The following is a 22994-nucleotide window of genomic DNA, read 5'->3' on the forward strand; positions in this document are numbered from 1 at the left end:
TTATACAGTATTGGTCAGCTTAAGGACCTGCCCAAACCTATGTATTTATTTATTTACTATTTGTGTCTGCAGAGTCGAGCTATTAGCTCTTTGACCAAACTTCTCTAACCAATCTATTTTTCCTCTATTATAGCCGCTATATATATTTCCCTCTAACACGCGCACACATTCCCCAGGAAGCGACTTATAGCAACCGTCTAACTCCCAGTTATCTATTTACTGGTAGGTGAACAGGGGCGTCAGGGCGAGAGAAAGTGCCCATTTGTTTCCGCCTCGACCGGGAATCGAGCCCCGGCCCTTAGGACCATGACCCCCAAGCGTTCTCCATTCAGCCGCGAGAGCCCTTGTGTGTGTTAGTGGCCTTGCAAGAATGTAACTCCCAACCACCAATGTATGTACAGTACTTCCAAAACTCACTGTGCCATCTTGTATATAAATAAATAATAAACTCCAGTCCCAGACACCACTGGCTCCCTTACTGATATCTTTGAATATGTTAAATATCACTACACGTCCTCTCAAGTGGACTCAATCTATGAAACACTATGCATGCTACCACTATGCATACTAGTGGCTGTACAAGAATGTAAAAACTTATACAGTACGTATATAAATACTGTACAGGTAAATACAAAAAAGGCATTGTTGCCTTTGTGGCTTTAGGCATTGTACGTGTCCTGCCTATTAATCCTCCACTGTTTATCTTATGTACTATACTTTTGCTTAAGGAACTTTCATAATTATTAAAAGAACAAGATTCAAGAATAGGGCACAATCAAAATCCTGATCAGGGAAATCAGGGTTAGGGGGGCATAGGTAAAGTCAGCAGAGATGGGTGGGCCAGGATGGCCATGATAAAGAGCATAGGCGAGTTACCAAGGTCTGCTGAGGAAGGGTTTTCAATTGAATCGAGTTGAGTTAGAGAAACAACAGCACTAGAGGGATGGACAAAAGTGATGGGAACTCTTAGTGAGGTCAGATTGCTTTGCTACCAAGATGGGAGGAGGTGCAAGAGCAAGAATGGAGGGGGCGAGTTGAGTTGAGGGAAGTACAGTACTAATGCATTCTTACCTGCCTGGGAGGAAGAGGGAGAGGAACCAGGCTTAAGTTTCTGAATGAAGGTCGGGTGTAGTAGCATCAAGGCATTGTGAGATAGCTGCTATTGTTGAGGGTGGGAAAGGAGAATGACAGGAAGTGACAAGAATGGTTGTGTGGAGGGTGGTATAGGCTTGGACAATCATATGCTGGGAAGGGCCAAAAGACAGATGAGAGGATGAAAGACAGGACTGACAGAGGAGCCCACAGTAGGCAGAGTGAAGAGGAGAAAGTGATGTGAAAAAATGCACAGGGGAAGACTACGCATTTTTTCACATTCATTTAGGTGTGACCATGCATGGAGGATGTGGGAGATGATCAGAAGGCAAAAGGTTCAGAGCACTGGATAAATCACATCGTATCAACATCTGTCTGACCATTGCAATGCTTTGTTTTAATTACACAATCTGATTAGCTTGGTCTGTGTTACTGTAGTTCCGAGTTAATCAGCGACCATCAGCCAAAGTGAATTTGGAGAAAATTGGGACATCACATTGTATCCACTACCTCTAAAAGACTAGCCTTATCTGAGCCCACCATAGTCAAAACTATGGAGACTGATCTTCCATCACAGTTTGACTTGAGGGCCTGTTCACCCACTCCCCTAAGCCTGAGTAGAAGGGATGCATTGGGAAAAAAGACATGAAATTAATCAGAATTTGGACTTCATGGTGGGCAGGGGTGCAAGGCTGCAAAGCCCAACAAGGGAGATTATGTCTATGCATAACTGCATAGGCAATCTCAGGGGTAACAGACAGTGTATATGGGTCACCACTGAAGGGCCCAGATAGCATCCAAGGAATTGATAAGGATACCAACTTGACATGATGTTTAACTAAACATGCCCACTAGAAGAGTCTGGTTCAGGTGGGCCATGCTGAACCTCTTGTTTTACTGGTCACCCCAAGGATTGCAGCTGCTGGGTAAGCTCAACTGCCAATTTAACATACATAAATGCACAAGTCTCAATGTATGGCAAAAACATGATTATGTATTTTGCTTGTGCACCATCATAGCAGGCAGGAGAGGAAAGTAGGTGACACCCCCATCTTACCTGCAGGCAGCACATAAAAGTTCCCTCACCACATTATAAACTCTCTTACTGTGTCTACATCTCAAATACTATACATAAAAAAGAATGGCTGAAACCTGCTTGAACTATGCAGGGAATAGAAAACAAGCATTACAAAAATCACATTTTATCTGAATCATACTGTATAATCAGACCTTTGATAAAGGATGCAAAAGATGGAGTTGTGTTTTGGCATCAAACACAAAAATAAATAAAAGAATTTATAATTACTTGAAAATACTATACAGTATTTACACTACAATTATCCATACATCAAATGAAGTACAGTACTATATAGATTAAATTACAGTATTACAGTACTTACAACTGAATAAAGATGTATACTTTTGTGCCTTCAAGGGGGAAAAAAAAAGTTCCATACTAGGGTTTTTTTTTTAGGGGAGCCATGTGGTCAATTCATCACAACACAGCATGTAGCAGCTCAACTCATTCATTGGGAGATACAAATTTGCAATTCAGTCACTTTTCTTTCCAGATAAAAATGACGATGCTTTTACATGTCAACAAATTCAGGTTCCCGATACCTTGCCGTGTATCAGGCTTCACATATGATACTGGAATGATGGAGACACGAGCGGCACCGTACTCTGTAAATAAAGAGGCATTGCAATGTGACACAAGATAACACTACAGATTCCCTGAGCTGTGTGTGTCTTTCCATGAGTACAGCTAATAAGTCTCTAAAATACATCTTCAAGTAAGATTATTTTGTACAGATTTTCCTCTCAAAAAATCAGTATTCAATATACACCATGATAATACATACATTTATATATGATGCATTCTCTGCATTGTAAAATGCAACTGAAGGTGTGGCTACCGAGAATACACATTTTATAACAAGTATCCTCAACTTGACATTTTCACATACATCGGAGCACCTACAGACTAGGCCAATATTATAACACTCATGAGATCTTTTACTTCATAAAACCAGCAGGCTCATTTTATGTACATTAAATATTGCCTTAATTATCACTACAATACAAAAAAAATGCCATTCCTAATGACTAAATATATTAACTCTACTTTTTGGGTACCCTTACACATCCAGTTGTGGCAGTGCGAGCAGTTCTCGGGACAATACAGAATGGCAATAGCGCTCTGGTGCACATGGATAACAACTACAGTACAGTATGAGACTTTTGTCTTCTACCAAAAAAAAAGCATTTCGTATCACGTATACGACCATGCACGGTAGCAAGTAACATTCACACAATTATGAAAGACTTTTTATATATACATTTTTCATTTTATAATTTTTAATATATTTTTCCTTAATCCTAAGTTTCTCACTTCAGTATCTTGTAAAAGCAAAGATACATCTACAAAACAAAGACATGGAATAACCAACTTGTAAAGTTATACTAAATGAATAGCACTGATGTTGTATGCTAAAACACTGAACACATATTCAGAGGGCATAAAAGGCATTTTAAGTTGAGCTTAGTAGTCTAAGCTACATCAGATGAATGCTATTCAATCATACATAAAATATTCATTTTTGTTATCCATAAAAAAATCAATTATACATGTACATTACTTTAAAATAATTGGCATAATGAGATTCGACTACAACCCTGAAGGATGGCCAAAGACAATAGATCAGAACCCATATAAATTAACATGACAATATAACATGAGCATTACCAAATTCGGTCAAACTTACAACAATTACATATTTTCAGGAACACGCACAAATTAAAAAATATACATACCATAAACTGAACGCAAGAATTGTTTAAGGAAGGGGTAAAAGTTGTTCTGCCTTTCTATAGCATGTAAGGAATTTAATGTTCTTGTCAGTACAGTACAGTACTATAAACAGTTAATACTGTATTATAATTTTGCAGTAATGATAAGTGCTAACTTTTTATAAAACAATTAACATTGCTTCCATTTAAACAAATTAATACTCTATAGCATCTTTTTCAATAAATACCTACTAAGTTATGAAGAATTGGCATTTACACACAATACACTCTTTCAATAGCCACTTTGATGCTAAACACGGCATACTTTTGTTTTCTTTGAATACCTCTTATACTTCATTAGAATATTATTTTACTGAACATTACTTTTACCCCTTTTCACAGCCTTTAAATTTTAGCACTTGCGGTTGTTTACCGCACGGGAGAACTTTCCAGGCACCATCATGTCATTTCGCTTGGAACGTTTGTTGCCAGCTGCAGCCACCTCTCGTGCTTTATTACTACGTTCTAGGGGCTTGCGCTTCAGACGCCGCTCCTCTCGGCGACGTTGAGCCTGAAAAATTTAAAATAAATAAGCGAGATCTAAACTGGAGCATTTACATTTCCAGTATTAGAATAAATGACGTATCGTATATTTTCAACCAACTGTTTACCATGATAAATTTACAATCTACTTTTCATGTTATTACCTAAATCTCTGTACTTCAATAATTGTAATCAACATGCAAACAATGTTCTCACCTTTTGTGCTGGCCTAAGCACATCAATAGCTTGAAGGAGGGTAGACGCTCTCTGGGTCACACTTGATCGACTTGATGGGGGCTCTACTACCTGGTTGCCACCCTCAGCACCAGCATCTTCTCTCATGGGGGAATCCTCATTGTCATCAGGGGTGGGCTGGGAGGAGGGTGAAACTGAAGGGGGAGAACGGGAATATGGGGAGGAGTGAGATATGACACGACGAGGAAATATTCTTGCGATGGCTGTGCTGGTGTAAGTGGGGCGTGGCAGGTAGACAGACATGCTGGGGTGTTCTATAAGCAGATTTTCTAAAGGAGAGGTGGCTAGGGGGGCCACCTGTGATCGTGTGAAGCACGGTGGTGGGGTCATTAGCCATCCCTGCATTCCCCCCACACACGTCTCTCCAAAAGTGCTTAGCGGTGATGTTGGTTTAGATGCTGCTGCTGATGATGATGGTGATGATGCTGATGATGATGATGATGCTGTTGCTATCAGCTGCAAAGCCTGGGCCTCACCGTAACTCGCATCACCAACCTCTGCCGAACACCACCACTACCATTAGTGCCACGCCCTCACCTACATTGCACCAGCACAATTTGTTCTATATACAGAACATTTACAGTATATATTATTTAAAAGAGAACTAAACCTAGTCTTTGTTGTAACTTAAAAATGCCTTAAAAATTTGTTTGCATACTGTATGTTAAATGCCAAGCAAAACATGCAATTAATAATCTGCAATGTTAAAAAGTGATATGCTAAAATGTTTACTTTGTAGCCTAGTGTAATTATAGGAGATTTATTATACTGTAATCTAAAAAAATATGAACAGTTTCTGCTTTTGGTGATAATCATTAATATAGGATAAAAACCCTCACTTGCGTGTATGTGAAATTTATGTAAGGAATTTACACCAAGTCTTTCGCACCCTCCTGAGTGCTTTATCAAGGTCCGAGTGTGATTAGGACGAGACTCACAGCTCGTCTTCCAATTAATTAGACGATTAGACGTCCAATTGATTTTTTATTAGACGTTGAGATGTAAGCCTCGTCTTAATCACACTCAGGCCTGTAAATTCTGTGTAAATTCCTTACATAAATGTCACACACAAGTGTGGGACTTTATCCTATGTTATGATGTCTATGAGAAGACATTACCATTATTAAATCATTAATATCTAAAAACAACAGTACAGTACATATGAATACAGTACTGTAACACTACAACAAAAAGGTGAACCTGACAAAAATTCAGGAAAATAAATCTTTATATGTATTCTACTTATAAGGAGTTATCAAAAACAATCATTCTTCAATGGATTGAAACCCTGTTTGAAAATGGTATGGTAGAGTATTTATGTAGTTAAAGCTACTAGAAATAAAAGCAATAGTTTGCAAGGTAAAACCCAAGCCGGAATTGTTACTGGTAAAACAGAAACCACCACTACTGATAAGTCATTTTTGGAGATTCAATATCGATGGCAAAAATTTATAAAATAGCCAGATAATAGTTAATGATACAACATTATGAATATTGAATTAAAGAGAGTTAAAAGTACAGTAAATGCCAGTGAAAGTGCATAACAGAAGAGATTACCACCAGCCAGCATGTCTTGGTGGGGAAGAGATGTGGTAACAAATGTATACCGTACTGTAGTGGAGTATGTAGTATAGGGGGGTGCTACGATTATAATATGGTATGTTTTAGATAACTTGTATTGAATCTTGTGTTGTAATGAGTAAATGGCAAACAAAGTACAATACTGTATAGACAACATGTACGGAGTGCAGTACAGGTTAATAAGCAAAGGCTGGTGAAATTAGCTCAGCTTGGAGCTTAGCTTGTAGCCTGCCAATTGATAGATAGCCTTCCAACTGAGAGCAGATGGAAGTTATTGGGTGCACTTGCTGTTTTGGTAGGTTTGTACTTTTCAAAATATTTCTTGGGGTAGTTTGAGTGTCTTGGATAATTTTTCTCAGTGCTGAATCTGAGTCACATGTATGTGCATTTGCCACAAAAAATTAAAGTTACTAGACCAAGAAAAAAGTTCAAACTGAAAATATAAAGTTCCTCTTATTTTCAAGAAAGGCAAATGTGCTGGAGAAAACTACAGCTCACACAAACTAACTTTGTGCATCTGAAAGATCCGAGACAACACACCGAGGGAGGTAATCATCCTCATTATAACTGTGTGCAGTCTTGTAAAATCACCACAACATAAGTGTTCACGAATTTCTAATGCTAACAAAAAATTTGGAAATTACAAACACAAATAATCTAGAGATTGATAACTAAACCAAATGTCATTTAGGATGTTTAGGTTAGTGTTTGAGAAGACTGAATTACAGTAATGTCATCAGCAAAGTATTAGCTTGTAATCTTCAGATACATTTGGAAGGAAAGTAATTTAGAGTGCTATAAAACATATGATGGAAAGGAGAAGTACCAGTATACTTCTGTAGGAGATAATGTTGATTGTCAGTAAAGGAGAAAAGTTTTTGTTTAATGTTACATTGTACTAATAACTTTTTTTTGCAAAGATTCCACAGTTATGTTCAGTAGTTTGTGGTGATTGTTATGGTCAATAGTTTTTAAAGGCTTTTCATAAGTGAACAAGAGTGTAATCCAACTGGATATTCATTTTTGCCAAAATTAGTTGATATCTCCACAAAGGGAAAGAAAATCTAAACTCACCTGCTGCATCGACCAAGACCCAGTCAGACTCCTCCTCGTCTGAGGGTGTGCTGGCTCTGATATTTACTAATGTCAGAGTCTCAGATTCTTCTTCACTAGTTGGACAGGTGGTGGTTGTAGATGGTGTGCTGTCACTGCCCCAGATCAGCGATGTCAAGTTGGCCAGCATCTTTTCTGTAGAAATTACAAATTTAGTCATTTATTAGGTACTTAACAAAAAAATTTGGTCTTTAACAGAGTAATAGTCATGTGCAAAAGAATACTTTTTTGAAAGAGCAAATAACATTTAATAAATATATTTAAACTGTACCGAGATAAAGTTGAAATACCGCATCATAATATACTGTACTGTATGTATGTATTTCTGTGGGTGTCCCCTGGTGGCTTCCTGTAGCTATCATGCTGAGATTGCTCCAATCTACCAGTCACATCAGTTGCATGAATTCATTTGGCATATCAGGGATCAGAACCAAAACCTAGCCCCTTCACATGAAATGCAGAGAGCAAATAACATTCCTCCATTTCACTGGTAAAGTATCCAGAAAGACAGCAAAGCTTTACAGACAACTGCCGAGAGGTGAAAATGGGGGTTGGTGAACAAAAGGTAAGAGGACAACCTGAATCTAGTGAACTTAGCTTGTCAATATGCAAGGCGGGCCTAATAAAATGCTGCCATTACCTCCCGAAGGAGGGGGTGGGGGACGTGCATGTTTGAGCAAGGCTGGAACTGCTAGCCTCAAGTCCCCTATACCTGGAGTGTAAGGGTCTCACAGAAACCTAGCCAAGCGACCAAGAAAATGAATAGGTTATCAGTCAGACTGGATAAACCTGAGATCTTGCACCATGGCCAATAAGCAGAGACCCATATTCAAGAGTCAGGGTTCATTAGGGAAAACGTGGTCCTAGTTCTAAGCAAACACTTTGATGATGTTGGTACATTAATTCAATCAGATGACAACAAATTCTCCTTTGTTATACTTACTGAAACATGGTTAAAAAGAGGATAACTCAACTTTTAACCTACCAAACTACAGTACAGTACTGTACTCAGCAATCCATAACTGTAGGCCAATTCAGAGGTAGCGATGGTCCTTCACTTTACTACCATCATGAACTGTCATGTTCGAATTACTGTACTATAATTAGAACCAGACACTTGTGGCGAGCACATCTTTCCCTTTTTCAAAGTCACAAGTGTTGAGGCCAACAGCTGTGGGAGCAGTGTGTAGAATTCACAGAGATGTGAATGTAACACAGATGTAACTGAAGTTAACTCTTTTTAAACTTAAAAGTTTTGGGTCCAACCCTTTTTGTCACATACATCAATGACATGAGAATATTACAAACCACTTCATCAAATTTGCAGACACTAAGATTCATGGTAAAGTGGAAGTGAAGATGAGATTGAGGCCTTACAAGACTTGTTCCCCAATGAATAAGTTCCATAGGCTGGGCACTTATTTGCATAGAGTGTTTGTACAGATTTAGTCTGACTCTAGGAATATGATATCTATTTCTGGTGCAACTTAGCAGTGCTCATTGGTTTTATTACATCAAGGAAGAGTTTAAGATCGGGACTAGCATTTAGGAACACCGTTTTGTACATGTAACTAGCACAAGAGAATGGAGTGCATGTTTAGGGATTTCAACAGGGGCTGTGTTGTCTGAAGTCGGTGTTACAGGATACCTGATCAACCAGGCTGTGATTCATACGTCAGGCTGCAAGCAGCCCCGTCCAACACCCTGGTTGACTATTCCAGCAACCAGGAGGCCTGGTCGAGAACCGGGCCGCGGGGACGTTGAGCCCCGAAATCATCGCAAGGTAATTCTGAGAGCAGATTTTGCCAGGTGATGATAGTCTTGAGGTAATTTGCAGTGGTTAAACCACATGTGCAGATACCGTATGCAAGATAGGGATAGATTAGCGAATAGTGTAATCTATTAGAAAAGAGAGCAGAGTGGGAAACATATCTGATTTTAGAGAGTATACCAACAATTTGAGACTTTTGGGGAGCTATGTGGGTGTTTAAGTTTAGTCTCTTGTCTATGTACAGGCCAAGGAACTTTCCATCTTTTTTCAAGTTAACATTGCATCTTACAATATGGAAAACAACTTATAACAACCATAACAAAATTAACACCTTAAATTGTACCCTAGGCCAGTTCCTTCCTAATGCTTGGGTTCTGCTAACGACACGACATGTTACCGACACGTATTTATTTACCCGTCTCCCTCCCCTTTTACAATTTAAGGCCCAGCTCCAGTATTCCCCCTCGCCCCCTAAACCAACCCTCCCCTTACTTGTGTAAAGGAGGAATTGTATATGTTTATCTCTCAGAATGTTTGGTAACATGTTTATTGTTTGTGATGTGTGTATATGTATGTATTAACACGATGTACTGAACGGGGTGAGAATAGCTTGAGCTACCTCATCCCTTTGTGTGTATTTTACCTCAATAAACTTATTTCAATTTCAAAACCCTTCCCTTATATTAATCGCATCTCATATCATCACCTACACTAACACCAACAACACCCACTTTCCACCCACTAACTCTCCCCTCACTTACCATGTAACCCCTCTCCTGCCTTCACTCTCAACCATGCCATCACCTCAGAGTCCAGTTAGGCAGGATGGAGATGTAGCCTTGAGAGCCAGCGGCCTTCAAGGTGGCAAGGCAGTGTTGAGTTTGGCAGCTTTGTCATCTCGGGTTCACCTCTGTACTTATCTGCTCGTGTACATTTTTCCGGCATACATCCCAGTGTAAATTATTGATATAGATTTCGACTTTAGTGAACGGAAGATGCATGCAAACACTAGATGTATGTATTTTAAATTAATTTATTGATAATAGCAAACAATTGCATGTGCACATAGTAAGCTGGTTTAGCTTAAGATGTATATACGTATTTTGATTTAAGTACTTACAATAATATAAATTAGATGTTACACTGTATATTGATACACTGTATAATGGCAAATGGTTTCCCCTTGTCGGGAGAGTTTATCGCGGTCCACCAGCCACGACTGACCTTCACTAGGATACAGTTGACTAACTCCCGGGTACATGTTTACAGCTAGGTGAACACGCATCAGGTGTAAGGAAACGTGCCTAATCGCCTCCCCCCTGCCCATATATGACCAAATGACTGAGCTGGCTGTGTTAGCTGTTGCGTATTGATATGCCTTTGAAGTATTATAATCGCAAGTTGCATGATGTGCACTAAATATTGAAAATGGAATCTTCAGTATAGTAAATGTATGCGTGTTAAGAGGCATCGACAAAGGTTTTATGCAGGCTTTGGGATATGCCTGCATTTAAAACCGCGCATCAAAATCCAGAAAAATACTCTATGTCGTCAGCTTCTGACGACATATTGCGTATTATGTTGAGGCTTCTGACGACAGCTTCTAGCCTCTACTCTTAGTGTAAAGAAAAAAATAGAAAAATAAAAAAAATACCCTTGGCACAGTTCACAAAAAAGGCACATGAAAAGGCCAGTGCGCGCGCTTGCATCACTCAGTGACGTAATGGTGATGCCGCTTCACACACACACAGCTTTTTACCTGCTTTAAAGTTCATTTAAATATATTATGATAAAACGTAATCCGATATATATATATATATATATATATATATATATATATATATATATATATATATATATATATATATATATATATATATATATATATATATATATATATATATATATATATATATATATATATATACATACACACACACACACACACATACACACATGCATTTTTATGCAGTTTTAGTTTTCTAACTAGAACATGCTAGCCTGTGTGTAAAGAGGGTAATATTACCCAACGCTGCAACGGGACATTATAAATAGTGAGTTTACAGTCAATTACTCAAGGTATGCCAGCTCTCACTGTTTATCATGGCCCAGTTACTAGCATAAGTTACTAGCACTGGAATACCCCCCATTGTTAACATCGAAAGTTTTATTTAATCAACTCTTATCAGTAGGCCGTGCCAACTCCCTGGCAAAGCTGACCAGCTGCAACCTGTGGGACTTATAGCTAGTGGTGTAGATTTTCCCTCCCTCTTATTTATGAAGTTCTTGGTGCATTATTTTTCTCGGGTCGCGTATTGACAAACCAATCCATTGACAATCTTGGCTGCACTGACCGGTCACAACCTGTCCTCTTAATAAAACGTCGTATTCTATTATATATACATATTATATAATATATATCCACATATATATATATATATATCTATATAGATATATATACACACACTCATACATTAATAATTGTGTAACTAGCGTCAAGATTGTTATTTGCTTAGGTAAACGAACTAGGGGATTCAGTTCATGAACCGATTATGTGCCTCTGTAACGCTATCCACCACCGTCCATGAGATGGGTATGGGGTACATAATAAAGAAATTGAAAAATGCAAAATTTCTCCTAATATTCTTATTTTCTCGTCTCCACATCCTCAGTACCTTTAGCTCCCCTTGCCAATGAAATCTCTGGAATAAAAAATATTCCCAAGAGATTGAAAACACGTCCTAACAGAAGTCCATACTCTCAAAATTTATAGAAAAATATAAAAATAATAAAATCCAATGTTCATCAAAGTACATGCTGGGGACTAATAAGTTCCTGGGATCAAAGGCCCCGCGGCCCAGTCTTCGACCAGGCCTCCTGGTTCTTCGTCTGGTCAACCAGGCTGCTGGACACTGCTGCTCGCAGCCTGGCGTATGATTAACAGCCTGGTTGACCGGTATCCCTTGGAGGTGTTTGTAGAATCCTCTTTTGAACATTTGTGCGAGCCAGTTATGCCCCTTGTGTGCAGCGGGAGTGTTGAAAATTATTGTGCCCTTTATGTCGAGTTCTGCCTCAGCGTACCTATTGCACCTCTGCTTTTCAATAGGGCTATTTTGTACATCCTGCCATGCCTACAGGTTTCATGTAATGTTCATTCTTTCCATTTCTTTACCAGAGAATCGCCAACAACCAAGCTTTTCATGCCTCTTGAGCTGCCTCGTCGCCCTACCTGATGATGGGTAGCTAAAATTATCCTCCCGGAGCACAGAAAAAGTGCTCCCGCTCACGTTCTCTCCTATAAAATTGAGAAGTGGTTCGATGTCTCAACCACCGCCTTCTCGGTGACTGGTTTGTCCTTCGCTGTGGTCCTAGTTCGCACCACTTTGTTGTTGTTTAAGACTCGCTACTGGGAACAAAAAGTTCCAAGTAGCACGGGCTATGGACCCGTGGTTGTGGACTTACCTGACACAGGAGTGGGGTTGTAACTTGCGCACCACTTGATTGATTGATTGGTGAAGATTAAGCCACCCAGAAGGTGGCACGGGCATGAATAGCCTGTAAGTGGTGGCCCTTTTGAGCCATTACCAGTTTCAAGAGCTGATACTGGAGATCTGTGGAGGTGCGACTGCACCCTGCGTGACAGGAGATGTCTCCCGTGTGCACCACTTTCCAGCTTTCTTGCTTTATATCCTTGAGGTGACGTGCGTCATTATGCCCGAGAATAATCAATCAGACACAGAGAGGGTTGCCTTTGACACGAGCACACCTCACTGTTCAACAGGTCGTCTGCACCTTTCCTCCTACCCACAGACACGTCAGTGAAGCCCAAAAATTAACCAGATTCGTGTCTATGATTGAAACCGCATTTTGATTCGTACTCTATGGGAAGGTTCGTTAAACAGGACGAGTGCTCTCTTGAGCACCGTCACCCTCGATAGCTACAAGTACTAATTCAAGATGCATCCCTGTAAAGACGACTCTCCATTCATAGATGGCATCAGAAACAGCATGCACATGAATGCGTGGTGTAACTTAAGTAAATTTGTATTTATTTTGCGTATGCTATCGACTTATTTTCATGGATAAGTGCGACCCAGGTGAGCTGAGGTGATGGTTCTTGTCCAAGATCTGGTGCAGCCATTTCTAGCAAGGACCCCTGGGCGAGGTGTATGTATTTACAACACAGTCTTTAATTTCCCGAGCATCATGCATATATATATGAACTCCATGTTGTCTCTTTGCATACGACAGTGGTGCTTAGGCAGCTGTTATTGCTTGTGGTGGTCACATTACCTGTGTTATGTTCAAGTTCAAGTATGTTTATTGAGATAAGAAAGAAATACATCTCAAAGGGATAGATTAGCTTAGGCTATTTCTACCCCCTTTCCAGTTATGTTGGGTTGCCCGTTGACCAAACCACACACTAGAAAGTGAAGGGACGACGACGTTTCGGTCCGTCTTGGACCATTCTCAAGTCGATTGTCAATCGAGAATGTGTGTGGTTTGGTCAACATATTTCAGCCACATTGTGACTCCTCGTCTGCAAGTTCATTGTGACTAAATGTGACTTCAAGTCACAACAGTGTCTAACGCCAACTGAGGGATACCGCTCACGGGATAGGCGTGGGGAAGGACGGGGCACAATCAACTAGCCGATACAGACAATATATTCATCGGCACAGTCCACAGATAACCCGTCCTCCTAGCCTAGCCTAGCCTAGGGTTACCGATATAACCTCCATCCTCGCATTCCTCTGCCTGTAGGCCAGCCTCACGGGGGGTTTCCTAACCTTTGATATTCTACTTCTTGAAACTTTCAAGGTTTCCCAAGGAAAATTAAAAGAAAGTTAAGGAGAAAGTGTGGCCGAGGAGGGGATTGTGCGCGACCTTGCAGGTTTAACAAGGTAACCAAAGAAATTTGTTTGAACACGTAATGATGGATAAAGTCTTGTGGTGAGAGAAGAGGGAGGGGTTGGGCAGGAGTAGGGGGGGGGGGAAGAGACAGGAGACCTTCGTCACTGGCAGGAGGTGCGTACGACCTTGACCGAGTATATAACGCTTCAATAAGATGACGTCAAGATAACGTTGAACAAAGTGATTGGTCAAGTCCTTACCAAATGCGAGGCATCATACGTGTAATAAAAAAAATAATCATATTCCATTATACAATGTAGTGTGTGCTAATAGATTGACAATATTCATTACTTAGAATAAAGGATTAAGACGAATCTTTTTTAAAAAAAAATTATACATCAAAACACTTGAATGAGAAGCGAGGAAATGATGAGCAGAAATTATGAAATGGATGTCACTGCGTCTCCAGACTGAGCCCACAGGTGTTGATTTGCGCATTTTCCCGCCCAGGTGTTCTCACATAGCCTATTAAGCTACTGAATAAATACACAAGTGATGAGGGTTCGAACCTACGTCTGAGGATGAACCCAGACGCGGCTTAGTTGACTGGGCCACGACATGGTTAAAAGAATTGCAACCTGGAGTGCTACTGCCCTCACAAGGCTCCCGCAGCTTCTTGGATTTGTTCATTTGATGCATCACGCTATTGTGATGTGTGTGTGTATGAAGCTACTGTTCATTTTACCAGTTGATAGACACGATTTGTATTCCCTTAGGGAAATTAACACAGAGGTTAGGGCATTTGTATTTTCAAAATCGTGTCACTAGGCATTTATATTTCCGTATTTTTGCATTTATTGAACAAATTTAGGTACAGAACACTGTCCTGCTACTCTAGCCCTGTCCTGCTACTCTAGCCTATAAGAGGAGCAACAGAGGATAGGGTAAAAGGTTGATAGGTCCATCACCTAATATGCCATCTCGCTCGATGGCAAGAGGAAGTGTAGAGGCGTGGGGGGGGGGGATGGCCTTGGCACTGACGGGTCTTGTGCCAGCAACGGAGCAAGCGCCCACACAACACACCCGACGTATTATTTTGGCCATAAGACCACTGAATTAACTTGGCACCTTACCTAATACGCAAAGGGCATAACCCCCCCCCCCCCACTCTACTTTTAGAATAGCCTTCAGTGCTAATCACCTGCTATTAAATTAGGCCTACCATTCTGCTGAAAAATAGTTGTAATTGGATGTAAATGTTTATACACCTTCTCAATTTCGTTGCAAGGTTGTGACTTATGTTATTTATTTTTTATTTATTTATGCATATACAAGAATGTACATAAGGAATGTGAGGATACAAATATGGTAATTACAGTCTTGTAAAGCCACTAGCACGCGCAGCGTTTCGGGCAGGTCCTTAATCTAAGAAAATTTTAAGTACAATAGTTGTGGGGCGTATGTTCCATATGTAAGGTCTGGCACTTATTAACAGTGAGACTTTGCGAGACCAAATAAAACACGCGAAAGGGGGTAGAAATAGCCTAAGCTACTCTATCCCTTTGAGATTTATTTTTTTTCTTGTCTCAATAAACATACTTGAACAATATTTTGAAATTATGGTACTTTCAACCCATTAGTTACTATGAGTATTGACGTGTATTGATGGACCACCAATAACTACACTATTTTTTATTTTACAGTTCGGAAAATAAAGCACTTATGTACTATATTAGGCCTAAGAGCGTGTGTTACATCTAAGATTGCAAATAGAAATTAGGTTCTTTAACTTTGTTCAAAGTTCATCATTTAGAACCAAATTCAATAATACAAAACCACTTTTCGGAGGTTCATCACTACATATTGGCACTTTCGACCAAATAGTTACTACTTGGCACTTATTAAATCCATAAACGAGTTCGGTGGCACTTGTTAAATCCCGTCAAGAGATGTGACTGTATTGGGGAAACTTAACAAATCTAATGCCATATAACCAAGAAACCGAAGGCGACATATCGGCCCCATGGGAAGCCATTTCCCTTTAGAATATCTAGCCATAACCAGCCATATATTTGTCTTAACAAAAGCTTGAAACAATACAGGGACTACGTTTCCATTATTTTATCCGACAATATCTCCCAAAAATCAATAACCCTATTCTGAACCCACTATTTTACACAAGTAAACAAATCCACAAGGGCCGTGACGAGGATTCGAACCTGCGTCCGGGAGCTTCCCAGACACTGCCTTAATCGACTGAGCTACGACAGGGTATTGTAAATCCACAAATCCTTGTGGATTTGTTCATTTGATGCATCACGTTATTGTGATCTGTGTGTGTGTGTGTGTTTACACAAGTAATTTCTGAATGTAAACCTTATCCAATGTGAGTCCAATATTTGGTGTGCTTGTACTCGCCCAGTAGAATTGTGATCTATTCAGCACCCTTTTAATATCGTCCTTGTATACACACTTTGATCAATGAATACTTCACTCATGCCCCCCCTCAGCCAAACTGTACCCTCCCCCCCTTTACTAATGGGTAAATCCATTCCCAAAACAAAGAAGAACTCTAGTAAATAAACAGAGGGATCCTGAGCTGGCACAGACTGCTGCCAGCGGCACACCTGGCCTCCGCTAGTCTTCACTACTGGCACAGTGCTCCAAGTTATGAAACGACCACCTGCCACACGCCCAAGTAAAAATTGCTGTTCGGAATTTGTTTTAAAACGTTAGTAAAGACATTTTACCCGAGTTCCAGTAAATAACATTGTTGAGAAAACAAGAAAGTGGAAGAAACAAAATTTCCCTTTGAAGATTCATTAACTTCATTAACTTTGAAGTTAATCAAGAACGTGTTGCAATTAGTAGGATCACGATTATGTGTACAATAGGGATTATACCAAAGGACCGTCATAAGTTACCTCCAATCTCTTGACACTATTCACGCACCGTTTAGGTACTAGAGTCAACCTTTTGACGTCATGCGCCCTCGGGTATTTATGGGCTCCCAGATCGCCGTGACGTCAAGGCAGCCTGATCTACAGCGCCTCTACACTATACAGTAAGCAAGTCGGGTGTGACCGCGCGAGTATTCACTATTTGTGCCTGCAGGATCTAGCAGTTTGCTCTTGGGCCCAGCTTTTCAAACTGCCGGGTAAGGAAGGGGGGTCGTCCGGTAAAAGCGTTTCTCTCCTAGTTTAGGAACGTTAGGCAGTGTCCCTAAGAAGCTTAGTCGAGCCACTTTGACTGGTCGGTACCACGACATTCTCGCTTCCTACAGATCGCCACTATCTCCTATGATCGAAGTGGTTGGGCATCGTTCTTCACTCCATCCTCATATCCCGACACCTATCTTGTCCTCTTATCCCTTCAGTGTGTTATTATTGTCTGGCTTGGCCCTTTCTTCTCAGTTTCGTTTCCTTTCCTCGATAACCAAAATAATCTTCTAGACTAATGATAGGCTATTTCCTGTATTTTCAGAGTTAACCTAACCTCACTCTATCCTCTCCTCCGTGGTGATGGAGGACTGTGCTAGGAGCCGTCTTAAACAGCATAGCAAAGCAGACCACACACTAGAAGGTGAAGGGGACGACGACGACGTTTCGGTCCGTCCTGGACCATTCTCAAGTCGATTGTGACTCATCGCCAACATAGCAAAGTTTGACATCCTGATCAAGGACAGTAGTAGTGCGCACACAGCTTTCCTCATGTACATTCACTGGCTTGCTATGACGCCAAGCCAAGCACGACTAAATATAATACACAAGTGATAACATACATGGTAAACTCTTACAATCACGGTCATACCAATACACGCACACAAGGTATCAAACCCATGCAAGGTGCCGGTATATATAGTATAACAATACAAAGGATAATTATGCGTGACAATATAAATATAAAGCTATTATTAAACAATTTATAGCATGGGGAATAAGACACCATTCATGCATTATTCTTGCCTATCACGTTTAGCTAGGGTACGACAACTAGCATGAGAAGGAAGGCTGAAACAGCCTAAGCTACTCTATCCCTCTGAGATTTTACTGTCTCAATAAACGCACTTTAACTAGCTTGAGCACCTCCCTGCTTCTACCTGCTCTCCTCAAATGTGTATCCCCAGTATGCCTGTTCAGGGGCTCGTGTTGGCAACCCTGACGCCGTATCACCAGGTGTGTATTCGTCCCGGTCAATGACCTGGGAGGGTGCGTGTGCGCGCGTATGTGTAGTTAAACAGGTGTGGAGCAATATTATTGGTGCCTCATCTTCTCGATCTAAAATATTTACGCATTGGTGCATATACTGCCTTTTGTGTCAATTTCAGCAATACCACTATTATCAGAAAACATACTTTGATTTTATACTGTGTTTCTACACATTTCTTATGCAATCTTGACAGATTCGTTTGGTTCACATTAATGGTTTTAGGAAATCTCACGAAAAGTTGTATTGAATTGTTTAAAGATCCAACCAAGTGATGTAATAATATTCGTGTGGTTTACACTGTTGGTTGATTGACTGATGAATATTAAGCCAACCAAGAGGTGGTACAGGCACGAATATCCTGTAAGACACTGTTGGTAAGGTTTCCCTAACTATAAATCAATACTGTGTACACCACACCATCCACCCTGAAGCCATCAACACAGCCACTCTCCTGGTCAACAAAGGTGTCCAGCAACTGGACACCCTCGAAGACTGCGAAGCAGTATCCTCCCCCGCGATAACAGCTTGACGATTAAATGCAACCTCAGAATACTGAAAAGAATTACTGAAAACAAAATTGTACCACTTACGGGCTATTCATGCCCGTGCCACCTCTTAGGTATCTTAATCTTTATCAATCAATCATCACCACACCATCCAGTTACCTGGCACAGCAGCGGGGCGGTAAGTCCACTGCGGGCTCACCATAGCCCGTGCTACTTTGAACTTTTTGTTCCCAGTAGCTGAAGGTAAAACACCACCAACACCACCCACCGGCGAGTAGAACACATGATCAATACGGTGCAACTGCTCCACCACGTAATTCCCCGAGACGGGAGAGAGGGCACATTTTCTTACATAGCACCTCACAAAACACCATCAATCATCTAAGAAGCTCAAGCCTGTAGCCTATCGTACCCTTATTTCTTGTTCTTCTATAGTTCACCCTCTGTATGTAGCCTATCGTACCCTCAAGTTCAAGTATGTTTATTGAGACAAGAAAAATACATCTCAAAGGGATAGAGTAGCTTAGGCTATTTCTACCCCCCTTATCGTACCCTTATTTCTTGTCCTTCTATAGTTCACTGTGTGCAACTTCATAGCGGACATGAATTACGAGAAGATAAAAAGAAGCGATAGGAGAAAGACGAGAGATAAAAAGATAGGAATGAGAAAAATTACGAAAAAATCATTCAAGCTGAAGGTAAAATTTCCCCGAAAATCACAGCGATCAATTTAATTGAACACCGTTCCATGAATTCTGAAAACATGTCAAGATTATGTTTGTATACTTTTTTAGTTGCAAGAAGTAATCACTAAAAGCGTTTAAAAAAAAGGGCCAATATTTGCATTTAGAACAGATGTAAAACTATTTTCATAGTTTTAGTACCAGACTACACTTGGGCCGACAGATTTAGACAAATCTCATTATGTGTATGAGAAGAAAAATAATATGCTATTTAGGCCAATAAGTTTCCTGACATTTTATAATGCGAGCCTCTAATTTTCCTTCGGAAAATCAATTCTTGACGCTAAATTATGTATAACGCCATAAGTTTGGCACACAGTTTTCATTGAAATCCTATTATTGAAATTTGAAGAGAATGTTAAATATGTGACTAATCCATTCACCTGAGCTCTAGTTGACTCGAAACGTAGACCCCACGTGTGAGAGGTCGATGCCCTATCGACTGAGCTAGGGGTCCAGGGTTCGAGTCTCCTGGAGCCAGGTGAATGGAATGTTTATTTCCATGGAAGTGTGGATGACAATGTTGTGATCAATCATGTGAATGATAATTTTGTGATAATATGAATGACAATTTTGTGATCAATCATTTATCAAATGGAGAGTATGAAGCTTTTCAGACACAATTATTGGTATACATTTATTCAAGGTGAATTAAATCTAAATCTTTATTACTTTTCATCAATAAATAGTATATAACTGCAGGTAGCGGGTGGGTGTGCGCACGTTTAGAGCAGTGCCCCCATTCCTAGCTAGTGACAAAAGTCCTCCCAACAAAAGCTACTGTTGCCAATGGCGCGGGCTTGTCCTGTGTCCTGAACCTCCCCGGCAACGCCCAGCCCTGACCCCGGGGGGACAACATTTGCAACTCTTACGTAAACATTCAATTCAAACCATTTTCCCCGCACACTGTTTGCTAAATTATACTCAAAGTTTAGTGTATGGTAACTGGTTTACAGGTTGTAAGAAAGCATAACAAAAAGGTAGACAAATGTAGTGAAAATAAGTGGCTAATATGGGAGTATCCGGGCTTTGTGTGATGGCTTGGGTAGGTGAAACACTGATGACGAAACACTGATGCCAGAACGAGGGGTTATAGATGAAAACTCAAGAGTCACAGACAGCAGAAAGAACTTTTTCAGTGTTTGAGTTATCAACAAGTAGATGGTAAAGTCGTTGAAGCTAATTCGAGTCAAGGATGTAAATATGATAGTGAGAAATGAGTCATTGCATTAATCTAAGAATGTCCGTTAGGTGGGGCTCGAGCCCGCAAGCACATGTAGGTAAGCTCACAAATACGCGCTCACACACATGCATACACATTTTATTCCGCCCTTCGCTAACTACCCGCCCGTTCCTGACCAGACTGCTTTGTCACAGGAGTCACCAGTGTGCGTCACTATCCTCGTCACTCTCAAGGATAAACCTTCACTTACCCTAAAATGCTGCCACGACTTGTAAAACATGTTTAATACAAACTTTCCCCCCACCGATCAACATTTAACTGCTGCAGGTTCAGCGAGACCACTGCCGCAGGTTCAGCGAGACCACTGCCGCAACCCTGACTTGCCTACAGAGATGTTAGTGGCCAAGACCAGTCAATTGTCAATATAATCTACTTTAAATTATCGACTTGAGAATGGTCCAGGACGGACCGAAACGTCGTCGTCCCTTCAACTTCTAGTGTGTGGTCTGGTCAACATACTTCAGCCACGTTATTGTGACTCATCGCCTGCATACTTTAAATTAGTTAACTACTTAAGTAATTAGTCCATATATTATTCAACTAAATGTGGGTCGCCACAAAGATTAGCAAACAAGAGTTTGATAACATGTAATCAAAGTTGACATCAAATATAATTATGGAAATGAAATTAATACAGTAAGTTAAATACAAATAATGATAACTTATGTTTTAACATACATCTGTTATTTAATTACCTCCAGTATCTGACCTCTGGAACACGACTAACTCTCCCATTGTCTTGGCCCACATTTTCGGTCAGAAAAAAAATAATGTTCATGAACTCGAGGACACAAGAATATCAACATAATCCAGATAAATATTAGAATCTCTCTAATTCTACAGGGGCAATTACTCGTCAAATACTTAAGCGACCAATTACGAAACCTATTCATCTTTTCTCCATCATAGTAACTTAGTTTGTATTTGAGTTTACGAGCTCCGAAGCACTACGAGTTTGTCTACAGTGTTGATAATCTTGGGTCGACACCGACCTCTGAAGTTTCAACGCTCGTAAAATGTTAAACACAAATTAAGAAAACATGTTCCGAGGAGAGATGCACAGGTTTCGCAAGTGGACACGAAAATATCTGAAATCCTGTTGGCTGATATAGTTTCCTGAGGAAAATAGGAGTTGTATAATTATAGTTAGTCGGAAGGAGCAGCAAAAAGCATTAATACTATTAGAGAAGCTTGCTCACCAAGGTGATTACTTTCTCCCTTAGCCACCTGAACCCTTGACTGTATTGATGACCAAAGCTGCGTCCGTGAGCACTAGCCGACACCAGCAGCAGCAGGGGTGGTGTGCGCTAGCCGACACCGACACCACCACCACCAGCGGGGGTGGTGTGCGCTAGTCGACACCACCACCACCACCAGCGGGGGTGGTGTGCGCTAGTCGACACCACCACCACCACCACCAGGGGTGGTGTGCGCTAGTCGACACCACCACCACCACCAGCAGGGGTGGTGTGCGCTAGTCGACACCACCACCACCAGGGGTGGTGTGCGCTAGTCGACACCACCACCACCACCACCAGCGGGGGTGGTGTGCGCTAGTCGACACCACCACCACCACCAGCGGGGGTGGTGTGCGCTAGTCGACACCACCACCACCACCAGCAGGGGTGGTGTGCGCTAGTCGACACCACCACCACCAGGGGTGGTGTGCGCTAGTCGACACCACCACCACCACCAGCGGGGGTGGTGTGCGCTAGTCGACACCACCACCACCACCAGCAGGGGTGGTGTGCGCTAGTCGACACCACCACCACCGGGGTTGGTGTGCGCTAGTCGACACCAAAGGGACGCGCGCACTCCAGTCCCTCGCCACACAGATAGCTGCTCACTTTATAAGGCTTATCTGAGTTTTGTCGTATTATCTCCCCTACCATACACACCAGAACCTGGAGATAAGCCCCGTAAGCACTTGTAAACACCAGATTTTAACCTTTAGACATTAACGAAAGCCTTTGTAGGCCTGGACCCAGTTAAACAAAAGTAATTCGTCAGGAGGAAATGGTGGGCTAAGGAAGCTGGCTGGCCTTGGTTGCTACCCAACTTTCACGCTCCTGGTGGAGTCGTCCTCTCATGGGATACTACTTGAACTGATCCTAGCAAGTTGCTTCTCAAAGACAGCATTAAAATAAAAATGTCAAGAAAATTGTTTACTTACCATTGTTTATATATAGGCAGTGTGAACGGAGATTTAAGCAACAAAGGCTGTAACTAAAGACGATGCAGCTTGCGTGCTATCTACATAAATTGTAAATATTATTTAGTTTGTGTACATATAT

The 22994-nt window shown here is 41.0% G+C and overlaps 1 protein-coding gene across 4 annotated transcripts in view; it reads right to left on the minus strand.

The window, feature by feature from the left end:
* Positions 1-2278: 2278 nt before the first annotated feature.
* Positions 2279-22994, minus strand: part of TP53INP (Tumor protein p53 inducible nuclear protein) — a 37888-nt gene continuing 17172 nt past the window's right edge. For all 4 annotated transcript variants that reach the window (XM_069308358.1, XM_045755789.2, XM_045755788.2 and 1 more), the window contains 3 exons: positions 7336-7509; positions 4642-5177; positions 2279-4453 (listed from right to left, as the gene is read on the minus strand). In XM_069308358.1, coding sequence (XP_069164459.1) covers positions 4295-4453; positions 4642-5177; positions 7336-7509 — 869 coding nt within the window. In that variant the 3' untranslated portion in view covers positions 2279-4294. The remainder of the gene's footprint in view (positions 4454-4641; positions 5178-7335; positions 7510-22994) is intronic.

This window comes from Procambarus clarkii, chromosome 62 (genome assembly GCF_040958095.1).
Source record: "Procambarus clarkii isolate CNS0578487 chromosome 62, FALCON_Pclarkii_2.0, whole genome shotgun sequence".
Lineage (NCBI taxonomy): Eukaryota > Metazoa > Arthropoda > Malacostraca > Decapoda > Cambaridae > Procambarus > Procambarus clarkii.